General features: G+C 40.1%; 1 protein-coding gene across 1 annotated transcript in view; it reads left to right on the forward strand.

Annotated features, from left to right (window-relative positions):
• The window catches only part of STK32A (serine/threonine kinase 32A), a gene marked incomplete in the record, with an annotated part of 141,032 nt that overhangs the window by 23,674 nt on the left and 104,321 nt on the right, over nt 1-13,037 (forward strand). Inside the window, 1 exon segment of the mRNA XM_027771667.1 lies at nt 11,287-11,342. Within this exon segment, the coding sequence (XP_027627468.1) occupies nt 11,287-11,342 (56 nt within the window).

Here is a 13,037-nt window from a genome sequence, read left to right on the forward strand (position 1 = left end):
GCTAAAAAAAAAAAAAAAAGAAAGAAAGCAAGCAATTGAATTATTGGAAGGATATTGAGGATGCCTACAGAGTTAATCAAAATATGACCTCCCTGGATACAGAGCTAGAAACTTTAATGCCACCAGGGATCAACTTGTATCTTGTGATTCCACCGCATGTCATGTGTCAGCTCTGTCCTTTTAGACCTGCTGAGCTGCCTTCTCTACATTCAGCTAGTTCTGTTTTCTGTATGGGAAGCTTTGTAACAGAGAGGGAAACAGGCATTGCCAGATCAGGAAATCTAGTGTCAAGATGTAGATCAGAACGGCTTGGGTCACAGTCTCACTCCCAGACCAAGGCTTCTGTCTCATGTGGGATGTGCTGAGTAACAGATTCCAGTGACTGCAAGTAGTTATTTGGACCTCGGTTATAAGAGAGCTCATGAAAATGGAAAGGCCCTGCAGGAGAAGAGAGGAAGCAGAAATATAGACACTGTATTGAACCAGGTATTTAAACAACTCTGTTGCTTTTCTCTCAATCTTGTGCAGGATCATGTGGGTTTAATGGAACACAGTAGAGAACAGTGTTTGAAGACAACTTGAAGATGTCCTTGAATAGCACTCAGCCACTCTGCCACTGCCTACTCTAAGACTTTGGGAAAATTAGTTAACTTCTCTGAGTTGCAGTTTGATCATCTAAAACAAATGTCAATAAAGTAGTACTATTTCTTAGCATTAATGGAAAATTGAGATAATATATGTAACATGCTTAGAATAATAATGGATATTCCCTGTAAAAATGTTAGCTATCAGCTGTTATCAATTCATCTGTTGTCCCTCTCTGGGACCAGCAGATGGTGAAATAGTTACATTACAGAACTCCCACATAGTAGACCGTGGTTCGAGTCCCAGATCCGACAGCTTAAAACTCACGCTAGGTATGCATGCAAACGTGCCTAAGATCCCGAGAGGAAAATGGAGGAGAAGGGATTGTGGCATGGCCATGCCCCTAAGGGGGAGTGATTTCTTTCTTTCTGTTTCTATGTCTCTTTCAGTCTAACAAGTGCACGCACCCTCCTGCAAAAATCTCTCTTTTAAAAACAAACAAACAGGAACCAGCAGTTAGCGTAATGGCTATGTCGCTGGACTTCCACGTAGTCGACCGCGGTTCGCGTCTCGGACCTGGTGGCTTAAATCTCACGCCGGGCACGTGTGCGTGCGTGCCCAAGATCCCGAGAGGAAAATGGAGGAGAAGGGATTGCGGCGTGACCATCCCCCCTGGGGGGTGATTTCTCTCTCGAGCGCATGTGTCCTATTGCGAAAACCTCTCCAAAAAAAAAAAAAGGTAAAAAAAGAAAAAAGGAAAAAAGAAAAACAAACAAACAAAAGAAAACCTGTTTTCCCTCTCAACTCTAAGCTCCATGCAGGCAGGTAATCTTGGCTTGCTTTCTCTCAGCACAATGCCTGGCTATTACTGATAAGCAGTCAGTGGCAGTGTGTTGCTGGCAGTGACTGTAAACCGAGTTCAGTGAGCAAAGTTTATGAAGGCCTCTGCTGCACCTAAGGTCTTCTGCTATACTGCGAAAAAAGAAAAAAAAGAAAAAACATCAAATACTCTCAGGACTGAAGACCAGAAGCGAGGCATGTGGCCAGCTAAATAATTACTGTTTGTGTGTTGAATTGACTTTGCCTTTAGAGAATCACAGCCCTGAGCAGTCAGTCATGGTTAAGTAGCAAATGTGTATAATAAATTAACATGCTGAAAAAAGGCAGGCAAGACTTTCATTGACTCCCCTCCACGCCTGGGGACTTTATCTTATTTTGGTACTGCTAAACTTATTCCGATTGCATAGGTTTAATTTGCTATCAGTTGGTACCATATGTAGCATTGGAATTTATGTCAGGCTGTATATATAGAACATCTACTAAATAAATTGTCAGCATAAGCAGGACAGGGGATGCCTACTTTAAGGGGATCTTCTCACAAAGCACTTTAGAACCATCCACTTATTAACAATCACAGTGGCGTGACTACATATAGTAAAATTTTGGTTTTTAATTTATGTAGTAACAAAAGGACTTTTGGAATTAGAAAACATCTTTTCTATATATCCTGAATAGCTATTATATAACCTACTTTAAGATTGTATTCCAGAAAAACATTTCAAAAATGAAAGCATCAGCAACAATAACAAAAATATATGTCAGGGCTGGTCCCATAGCCTAGTGGTTAAAGAGCCTGATCCCACATGGATCATGACAGTTTGAATCCTGGCTCAGTGGCTTATAAAATAGGCCAAGCACATATCTATGCATGCCCCAAATCATGACAAGACGAAGAAATGAAGGGATTGCAGTGTGACCATGCCCCATTGCAGGTCCTTCCTCCCTCTGTCTCTCTCTGGTGAGCTCATGCACCCTCTGGAAAAACAAATACAAACAAATGAACAACAAAAACGTATGTCCAAAGCTTTTGATTTAAAATACAAGTGCATGATTTTAATAATCTTGACGTTTAAAAGAAAATCTAAGGAAACCATAAATTCAAAGAGATAAAAAGATCGATGCATTTGACAATGTAAAAATTAAAACTTCTACCTTACTAAAATGTTTTAAAGTCAAAATCTAAATGGGCAGCCTAGAAAAAATATTCCTGAGATATGTTAAAGATGGTTAATTTACTTAATGCTTTTAAAGTGTGCTTGCAAGTCAAAAGATTAATAACTCATTAAAAATAGGCAGTTTGCTGAGAAATACATATACCAATTTATGCAGCTTCACCATAATTAAAGAAACATAAAGTAAATCAGTAATTCGGTCTTTTTCACTTGTCAGAGCAAGGACAATTAGCGTAATAATGTTGATAACATGCCAGATGAAAGGTCATTCTGACATATTGTTGATATGAAGGAGATTTGGTGTTAACATCTTTGGTGGGCTAATTAGAAAATCTATGCATTTTTTGACTAGCAGACATTTTATAAATTTAACCTATAAATACACACACAAAAGCCGATCAAGGATATTTGAGGTAGTGTTGGTAATAGTTAATCAAACTATTTTTCAAAGTCTATTGGTTAAATGTTGTATGATACATTTATGCAATGAAATACAAAGGAGCTATTTAAAATAATTAGATCTGGGACCAGCAGTTAGCGTAATGGCTATGTCACTGGACTCCCATGTCGTCAACCACGGTTCGAGTCCTGGACCCGGTGGCTTAAACTCATGCCGGGCGCGTGTGCGTGCGTGCCCAAGATCCCGAGGGGAGAATGGAGAAGGGATTGTGGCATGGCCATCCTCCCTGGGGGGGGTGATTTCTTGTTTTCTGTCTCTCTGTGTCTTCCAGTAAGCACACGTGCCCTATAGTAGAGACCTCTCCTAAATTAATTAATTAATTAAAATAAAATAATTAGATCTACCGATACATATGGTAGTGTAAATGGATAGAGAGTATAGTTATATAAAAGGGCTTAAAAATCAAAGCTCCCATAGAAATGACAGTATGTTGCCATTGTCATAAAAAAGGAATGCATATTTAGACATAGTGTTTAAAAGAGCCAGATCCCACATGGCCAACTGCTTTTTTCAGATCCCAGCCACAAAGACTTGAATACATGCATGCATGTACATGCACGCCCCAAATCCTGACGGAATGGAGGAGAAGGGATTGCAGTGTCTGCCTCTCCCTCTCCTTCTGTGTGTCTGGCAAGCAAAAAACAAAAAAGGCATATGTATATGCACAGAAATCGCCTAAAGAATACACAAGAATTTGGGAATAGTGGTTGCCTCCTGAGAACAGAACTGAAAATTTGGAATAGGAAGAAAACTTACTTTTTATTAAATAATTGTACTCTTTTATTGCTTGTAATTTTTAGTTTTCAGTGGGCCAGACATCATACTTCTGGTTTATAGTGTCTCATTTTCAAGGCCACGTGTGAGTTAGGTTTAATTAGCTCCATTTTACAGATGGGGACATTGTGATTTGGAAGACTGAATAACTCGTCTAATGTCACACAGCTGGTGTCTTGTTCCATCGTCAATGGAAAGATTTACATAAATAGCGGGATGCGTGGTTCACAATAAATTCACTTATTTTCATGATTTGGTACTTACTCAAGCTGAAATCAATTTTTTAGAAAAATAAATTTTTCCAACTATTTTTACCTCAAAATAGGAAGAAAAAGAAAAAAAATTTTAATTGTAACTTTACCTGGAGAATGCTCTTCTCCCAAATTCCAAGTATCAGCTTGTGGTTCCAAACTCTTAAAAAGGTTTCCTCTTTTCCTTTCTTTGATAATGTTTCTTGCATGGAATGTTGAGACTAGGGAGATGGGAAGAGAAAACAAAGGAGATTAAAAAAATAAAAAAGATAAGCACTGGGTTTCAGTGTCAGCATGTTTGTGTTTAAGGAAAGACCTGAGAGATCCTAATTTGACTCATGCATTTCTGAAAGGAGAGAGGAGGAACTCCCACCTTGCTTTTCCTGATTCCCACCTCTGGAATGGGTAGCAACATAATAACATAAAGATGGTTATAACAACAGAGCTGGGACCAGAAGATGGTGGAATGGTTATGTCACTGGACTCCCACGTAGTCAACAGTTGTTCTAGTCTTGGACCTGGTGGCTTAAAACTCTGGCTGTGCCTGTGTACATGTACGCCCAAAATCCCGAGAGGAAGGTGGAGGAGAAGGGATTGCGGCATGGCCATCCCTTCTGGGGGATGATTTCTCATTTTCTGTCTCTCCCTCTGGTGAGTGCATGTGCCCGATAGCAAAAAAAATCTTGCTTTTAAAAACACACATACACACACAAAAACAAAACAGTGCTTATAGCAAAAAAAAAATCTTGCTTTTAAAAACACATACACACACAAAAACAAAACAGTGCTTATGAGCAAGCCCACAGTCAGAGGGTGCATATTGAATTCCATGAATGCAACTGAACAGATTCAGGTGGGTTGGTTCTGCCTGCTCCTCCACACGGGTGTTGTGTGTGGCTTTGCAAAGAGGTCAACCAGTTGCCCCACAGTTGGTCTTACTTTACATGTGACTCAATAATATAAGCCTGCCCATGAGCTGAGTGTGATTTAACTGTTTAAACTTTCTTTTCCCCATATAGTAAATGCAGTTCATGAATTTCTTAGGTTACTCACACAAAAGAGACATAACTGAGTTGGACTTTATGAAAGATTCTCTTTGTTTTCAAAGGGATACCTTCCTAGAAGATTTTGTGTGTAGTTTTTGACTAAACAAGTTTTGCCTTACTTTCTGTTCTTTAGAACCTGAATGTGTCACTGTAGTTATAACCATGGCAAATTTATCTGTCTGTATAAAGTGGTTAAGAATGAAAAGTGATGTAAAAGTAAAATATGTATTGACTCCCCCCATGCCCCCATCCTTCATGCATATAAAATTTGTGACTAGCTGATTAGTGGGTAAACTCAAGTTTTGGGGTTTTTTTGAGAGATTTTTGCTGTAGGGCATGTGTATTCACACAGAGAGACATAGAGACAGAAAGCAAGAAATCACACCCCTCGGGGGATGCACACCATAATCCCTTCTCCTCCATTCTCCTTTTGAGATTTTGGGCACTCACATACAGGTGCCTGGTGTGAGTTTCAAGCTGCCTGGTCCGGGACTTGAAACATGGTCAGCCATGTGGGAATCCAGCATCTTAACCACTCTGTCACCTGCTGGCCTCTCAAATAAGTTTTTTAAAGGTTTTTATTTCAAACATGTTTCCAGGTTCAGCCCCATAGCCTTGCGGTTGAGGAAGCTCGATCCCAAATGACTGACTGTGGCTCAAATCCTGGCTCCAGCAGCTTGAAAAACATACCAGGCACGTGTACATGCGTGCTCAGAATTCTGACAGGGTGGAGAAATGGGAAGAACGGACTGCAGTGTGACCGTGCCCCACTGGGGTAGGGTATTTATGCCCTCTCTCTCTTTCTTTGTGTCTCTCTAGAGAGCACATGCACCCTGTGCTGATTAAAAATAAAATATTCCAGATGATCTCACATCAGGATGCACCTAATTTTGCATACTAACACGACGTACCTCCAGGCTGCCTTAAGAGTACTGTATTATAAATAATAATAATATTAATAATAATAATAATAATGAAAATAATAATAATAATACTGTATGCCAAGATGGTCAGACTGAGATAAAAAGACCTGTGTGGGATCAGGACTCTGAAACGCATAAGAAAAGCATCAAAGGTTGTATCCCTTTTGCCTGTTTCTTTTACCACAGGCATCTCCCGGCTCAGCTCCTTCAGGGTAAGTGAGAGCCAGGTCTGCTTCTGCTTATACTCAACCCGGCCTGCAAGTCCCCACGAAGACACAGTATTTCCAAAAGGCCCTTATTCTTGATACCAGAGCTTCTCCATGAACCAGAAGGATAGTTCTGGAACATGATACAAGAAAAAGACACAGTAGATTCCAGGAGTGTTCAAAACAAAACAAAACAAAAAAATTGACCAGGATTTATTTGTAAGGACACAACACAGAAGTAAATATAACACATTTTACCTCTACTTTAGAGATGGGAGAATACTTCGATAAGACCACACCCTGGATTATGAAAACTGCACATGTGTACAGATGACATGGACGGAAGCCTTTTATTTCCATGTTGCCTGATACTATCCAGGTGCTATGATCAGAGGTTGAAGTGATACTCACTGGGAGCTCTGAACTATGATAGTCCCTAAGAAGGAGTAGCCATAGTAAAAGTAGTTCTAGATGGTATTCTGCATGTGTATGTTAACTGATTTCATCTTTCTATAAACCCTAGGAGGTATATAATATTTTCAGCCCATTTTATACATAAAGGAACAGAAGCATAGAATTGATAAGATTATACAATTATTAATATTTGGACCTGGGATTTGGACTCAGGTAGTCAGTCTTTAGAGATTGTGCTCTTAATTTCAGGAATTTCAGGGGCCAGCAAACTTTTCTGTAAAGGGCCACCTAGTGAATAGTGTATTTTTTCATAGAAAAAATACTACATGACTTTTCTAATAACCCAATATATGCCTATAATACTATTGAACTGTGTTGACGAAATAATCCACAATTTTGACTTTCTCTCTCATTTTGTCTGACCTTATTTGACTTGGCTACATTTTCAAATTAGCCTTCCTCTTAGTGAGTCTGTCATTGGACATGTAATAAAGGATTGTCAGAATGGAATAAGAAGGCCCAGAGGTGCAATGGTAGTTAAGGTACTGGACTCCCACATGACCAAGTGTGGTGTGAGTACCCGACCTGGCAACTTGCTTTCTCACTACTTCCCTCCACTGCTTCCCCCTATCTCTTTCTATTAAACTGTAAAGTAGTAATAATAATAATAATTAATAAAATTAAATAATTATTTAAAAAACAAAAAAGAAAGAATGGGGGTGAGCAGGAGTGTGGTGGTTAAGGGCGCTGAACTCCCACATGACCAACCATGGTTTGAGTCCCAGACCTGCTGGTCTTGCTCTCTCATTTTCATCTCTCTGTCCCTCTCTGATCAATTACAATAAAATTTTCATCTCTCTGTCCCTCTCTGATCAATTAAAATAAATAAATAAAAATAAAGTTAAATAAAATAATTCTGTTTTTTTTTTTTTTTTTGGAGAGATTTTTGCTATAGGGTGTGTGTGCTTGCCAGGAAGACAGAGAGAGACAGAGAGACAGAAAGCAAGAAATCACCTCCCCCCCTCAGGGGGGATGACCACGCCGCAATCCCTTCTCCTCCATTCTCCTCTCGGGATCTTGGGCACGCGTGCACATGTGCCCATCGTGAGTTTAAGCCACCGGCTCTGGGTCTCGAACCGCGGTCAACTACATGGGAGTTCAGCAACATAGCCATTACGCTAACTGCTGGTCCCCATAAAATAATTCTTAAAAAAATATATGATTGGAATCAGAGCTCTGTTCCAGGCACTTTTAATCTCTCACTGGCTTTATCTCCAGGTTGTATTTTCACACTGGAGGTGACTTTAGGCAGTATGGTAGTAAATTAGAGGCTCTTCTTTCTTTGGCTGACTAGACACAAAAACATTTATCACTGAAACTTTTGGTTTGTTGCTTTTCTGAGAACTGACACTTGGGAGGTCACACTCATTTAGGCAGTTTTGCTGGTAGAAATTTACCAAGAACATGGCATATAATCCTGTACCATTTATCATTAAGGCTTAAAATAGCTCATAAAAAGACATGATTCATGAAATTGATTCATATTCATGCTTTCTAGGAACCTGCTATGTGCTTGGTGATTTAGAATGGTACCACACATTTCAGACTAGGCTGCTAGAGGAGAAACCACTGTAAGTTATTAGATTTGCTCGAGGTAAAATCTTGGACTTGCATACAAATCCTGGTCAGTTTTTTTTTTTTAAAACACTCCTACGATATGTAAGACATAACCCATACTCGTTGATAACTTTAAGAAGTCATTGGTTTGGTTATTTCAGCATAAAACTCAAAATTAAGTGTTTCCCAATTATTTTGACCATAATTCAAGGTAAAAAAAAAATACCCCCAAAATTACATAACTCGGTACATATCTCTACATGTATCTTTCTATTTATTTATTATTTTAAATATTTTATTTTTAATTGTATTTAATATTATTATCATTTTTAAATTTGCCATAGGGCATGCACACTCACCAGAGAGAGAGGGGGAAAGTGAGAAGCAAGCTGCCAGGTCTAGGACTTGAACTGCGGTTGGCATCTACAAACCTATTTAAAACAAAAACAAAAGTTTGGAAGCAATACCACTTTTACTGCATTTGAGACATTTCTACTGTTTTCTATTCTGTTCTATTTCATTCCATTTTTCTTATAATTTTGTCAGAGGTTGTATACTCTCATCAGAAAGAGGGGAGAGGGGAGGGAGAAAGTCTCCCTCCTTCTGGATGGTCACACTGCAGTCCCTTCTCCATCTCTCTTTTCAGGATTTTAGGCATGCACAAACAGGTGCCAGCATGTTTCTCAAGCCACTGGGTCTGGGACTCAAACCACACAAGCGACCATGTGGGGTTCAGTTGCCTTAACAACCATGTCATGGACTGGCTGGCCCTCATTTAAATTCCTAATGCTTCTTATGACTGCTAAATTTATTTCATAATTCCTCAATGGTCTTGACCTATAGATTGAAAAACACTGTCTCTATGACCCCTGAAGGCTCAGGCTACTCCCCTGTGTGTCCTTATATTGGGTCACGTTTTTCTATGCAAAAATGTGTCATGACTTTTCCAGTGACTCAGTAGCTAGGTATGACTTACTTGCTGAGAACGAACTAGGTGGAAATCACTCTGCTAGACTCTGGAAACTGCACAATTACTCCTTCAATGACCTAAAGTAAGAATTTTCTTAGGAGGCAGGGAATCCAGAGTGAGCAAAATGGCATATGTGGGGACTCAAAAGCTCATAGAAGAATAGAATTCAAGTACAAGTTGATTATGGTACAATAAACTTAGAGATCTCTTTAATGATATGCGTTTTCCATAAGCTTCTTAAAGATCCCTCATACAATCTCTGCCCTCACAGAGTTGATGCTCTAGTGGTTGAAATAAACTCCTAATACAAGGAATTTGGGGAAATAAGTCATTCAGCTGAGTAGCTATGTTAAGTAAGTACACAGCTTTATTAGCACTTTCTAAGTTAAAGGCATGTTCTTTTGGGGCCAGCAGGTGGCATGTGGGTATGGCAGCTAGATTCCCACATGGCCAACTGCTGTCTAAGTCCTGGACCCGGTAGTTTGAAAATCATTTGGGGAACATGTGCGTGCATGCCCAAATCCCAAGGGCAGAATGGGGGAGAATGTGGCATGGCCATCCCCTGGGGGGAGAGGGTAATTTCTCACTTCCTGTCTCTCTCTGTCTCTCTGGTAAGTACACATACCCTATAGCAAAAATCTCTCTCTCTGAGAAAAAAAAAAAGAAAAACAAGGAACAAAGTCATTTTCTCAAGGTCATCAAGGGAAGAAACCAAAGATTGCCACTTGCCAGTGACAGTCTCTGCTCTGTCCTTCTTAGAACAAAGCACTTCATGGGCACTGACCAAGAGATGATGCTTCCTGTAAATGAGACATTTATTGCTTACTGTTAGAAACAGAAATTTGTAAAGGTAGATGTGGCAGTTGATAGCTTCAGAGCACCTTTTAGTAAACCTCTATCCACAGGCGCACACAGCCTAATCTGTTAGATATCTGTAGCTTGAAGATTGGTTCATTCTGTACATTTATGGGCATAATGGTTTCCTATTTGGGAAAATTGAAATCATTTAGATACAGAAAAGGGTTGTAGTGAGAAAAGAGGCGAAAACATTTTTAAATTGCCACTCTTCCATAGAGCCATATGCGCCTAGAACTAAATCTCTGCAATTCTATCACCACTCTTCTTAACATTCAGTAGGAGCTTGAGTTTTTCATTTATTTTTGTGACTAATCTATAAGTCTCTCTCTTTATAAAGCCCTCAATAGACTTTAAAAGATAGAGGTTCCCTTTTTACTCTATTATTACTCTATCTCCAGCACTAACCACTCTGATTAATACACACTATGTGTTCAGTAAACTTTATTAGATGAACAAAGTGGCTTTTTTTTTCTTTTTTTAGAGGTTTTTGCTATAGGGCGCATGTGCTTGCCAGAAAGACAGAGAGAGACCGAGAGAAAGAAAGCAAGAAATCACCCCCCAGGGGAGATGGCCATGCTGCAATCCCGTCTCTTCCATTCTCCTCTCAGGATCTTGGGCATACACACACACGTGCCTGGCGTGAGTTTAAGCCACTGAGTCTGGGACTTGAACCGCTGTCAGCTACATGGGAGTTCAGTGACATAGCCATTATGCTAACTGCTGGTCCCTGAAATAAAAGTTTTTTAAAAGAGTAATATTGATGGCAATCTGATAGTTTGTCAAGCAGAAGAAATGGACCAAGAAGATACTATGTATATATCTGTTGAACAAGATTCTACACGAGAATCCCCCCCCCCCCCAGAGGGGATGGCCACGCCACAATCCCTTCTCCTCCATTCTCCTCTTGGGATCTTGGGCAAGCACGCACACGTGCCCGGCGTGAGTTTAAACCACCGGGTCTAGGACTTAAACCATGGTTGGCTACATGGGAGTCCAGCGACATAGCTATTACGCCAACTCCTGGTCCCACAAATTGGCATTTTAAGGTAGCCTATAATGCTGTTTGAAACAAGGTGCTTCAGGTTAGCCCCATCTTCATTTATCATTTATTAGCTACTAAGAGGTAATTGATAATCACTCATGATGTTCTTCTGTTTTGTTGTTTTACAGTCAACTTTGACCACTTTGAAATTTTGCGAGCCATCGGGAAAGGCAGTTTTGGGAAGGTGAGCATGGAAATGATTAACCACCAGCAGGGTTACGTAGCCTGGGGAACAGGGGGTTGGAGAATGTTCAGATATTGAATTACTGGGACCACATGGAAAGATAATTCAGAGAAGATGTGTTTATAATGGATTTTTATAATATTGTCACCTCAGTTTGAGGAAAAAGTGTGACAGGCAGCTTCATAGTGCACATATACTGTGCTCAGAATTATCTTGTTAAACACAGATGTGCTTACTCTCACCCGAGTTTAAGATATTTTTCTCCACTCTAAAGGAGATCGAGACTTCCGAATCATTTTCAAATTGTACCAGCTACCTCTCCAGTTATAATTATCTTGTCATTGTGAGTTAATTCTGTTCAATTGGAAAGGCAGGCACCTGACTTCTATTTCTTGCATCATGTTTTTCTCTTTAAAAATCTACAGTGAATGGGACCAGCAGTTAGCGTAATGGTTATTTCGCTGGACTCCCATGTAGCCGACCACGGTTCGAGTCCCGGACCCAGTGGCTTAAACTCATGCTGGGCACGTGTGCATACATGCCCAAGATCCCAAGAGGAGAATGGAGGAGAAGGGATTGTGGTGTGGCCATCCCCCCTCTGGGGTGACTTCTCGCTTTCTATCTCTCTGTCTCTCTCTGTATTTCCGGCGAGCGCATGCGCCCTATAGCCAAAAAAAGAAAAAAATAAACAAAATAAACAAAAAAAACTCTCAAAAAAATCTACAGTGAATAATATATATATTCAGGGGGCCAGCAAGTGACATAGTGGTTAAGGCACTGAACTCTCACATGGCCAACCACAGTTCGAGTCTCTGACCCAGTGGCGTGAAAATCATGCTGGGTATGCGAGTGTGCCCAAAATGTTAAGAGGAGAACGGAGGAGAAGGGATTACAATGTGGCCATGCCCCTGAGGGGTTGATTTCTCTTCCTCTCTCTGTCTCTGTCTCTCTCTAGTTAGCACACAGGCCCTATGGCAAAAACCTTTAAAATTATACATCTGCTGTCTAAATTTGTTGTAAATACCTTCTAGATTCAAACCCCAATTATCAGTTTCTCCGTGGAGACACTCTTGAAAATAATATTTCTATTTCACATTAACCTGGCATTTTAAAATCATCTGCTATCTGCTTTATCAAGTATTATATGAATTATGAATGGAATTTCAAAGACATGATTATATTTAATATTATATTGAGATGTGATTATACTTAGTATTCTCCGTGCTGAGTCCTTTTTGTTTATATCACCTATAGACATAAACAGAAATTCTTTGTACAACACTCTTCAGCTTCACAATTTAGTCACGTCCATTTCACTCACTCATAGCAGGATTAAGGATGTTATTTGCTATTGGAAGATTCCTGACTTGGAGGCAGCTATTTTCTCTAAAATGCTGTCTGATAAGCCCCCAAGTAGAAGCACACACATTTTTTTTTTTTTTTGAGAGGTTTTTCACTATAGGGCACATGCGCTTGCCAGACAAAGACATAGAGACAGAAAGCGAGAAATCACCCCCCAAGGGGGGATGGCCACGCCGCAATCCCTTCTCCGTTCTCCTCTTGGGATCTTGGGCACGCATGCACACGCGCCCGGCGTGAGTTTTAAGCCACCAGGTCCGGGATGCAAACTGCGGTCAACTACGTGGGAGTGCAGCGACATAGCCATTACACTAACTGCTGGTTCCCAACATTTGT

This window comes from Tupaia chinensis, unplaced genomic scaffold (genome assembly GCF_000334495.1).
Source record: "Tupaia chinensis unplaced genomic scaffold, TupChi_1.0 Scaffold000228_1, whole genome shotgun sequence".
In the NCBI taxonomy this organism is placed as follows: Eukaryota; Metazoa; Chordata; class Mammalia; order Scandentia; family Tupaiidae; genus Tupaia; species Tupaia belangeri.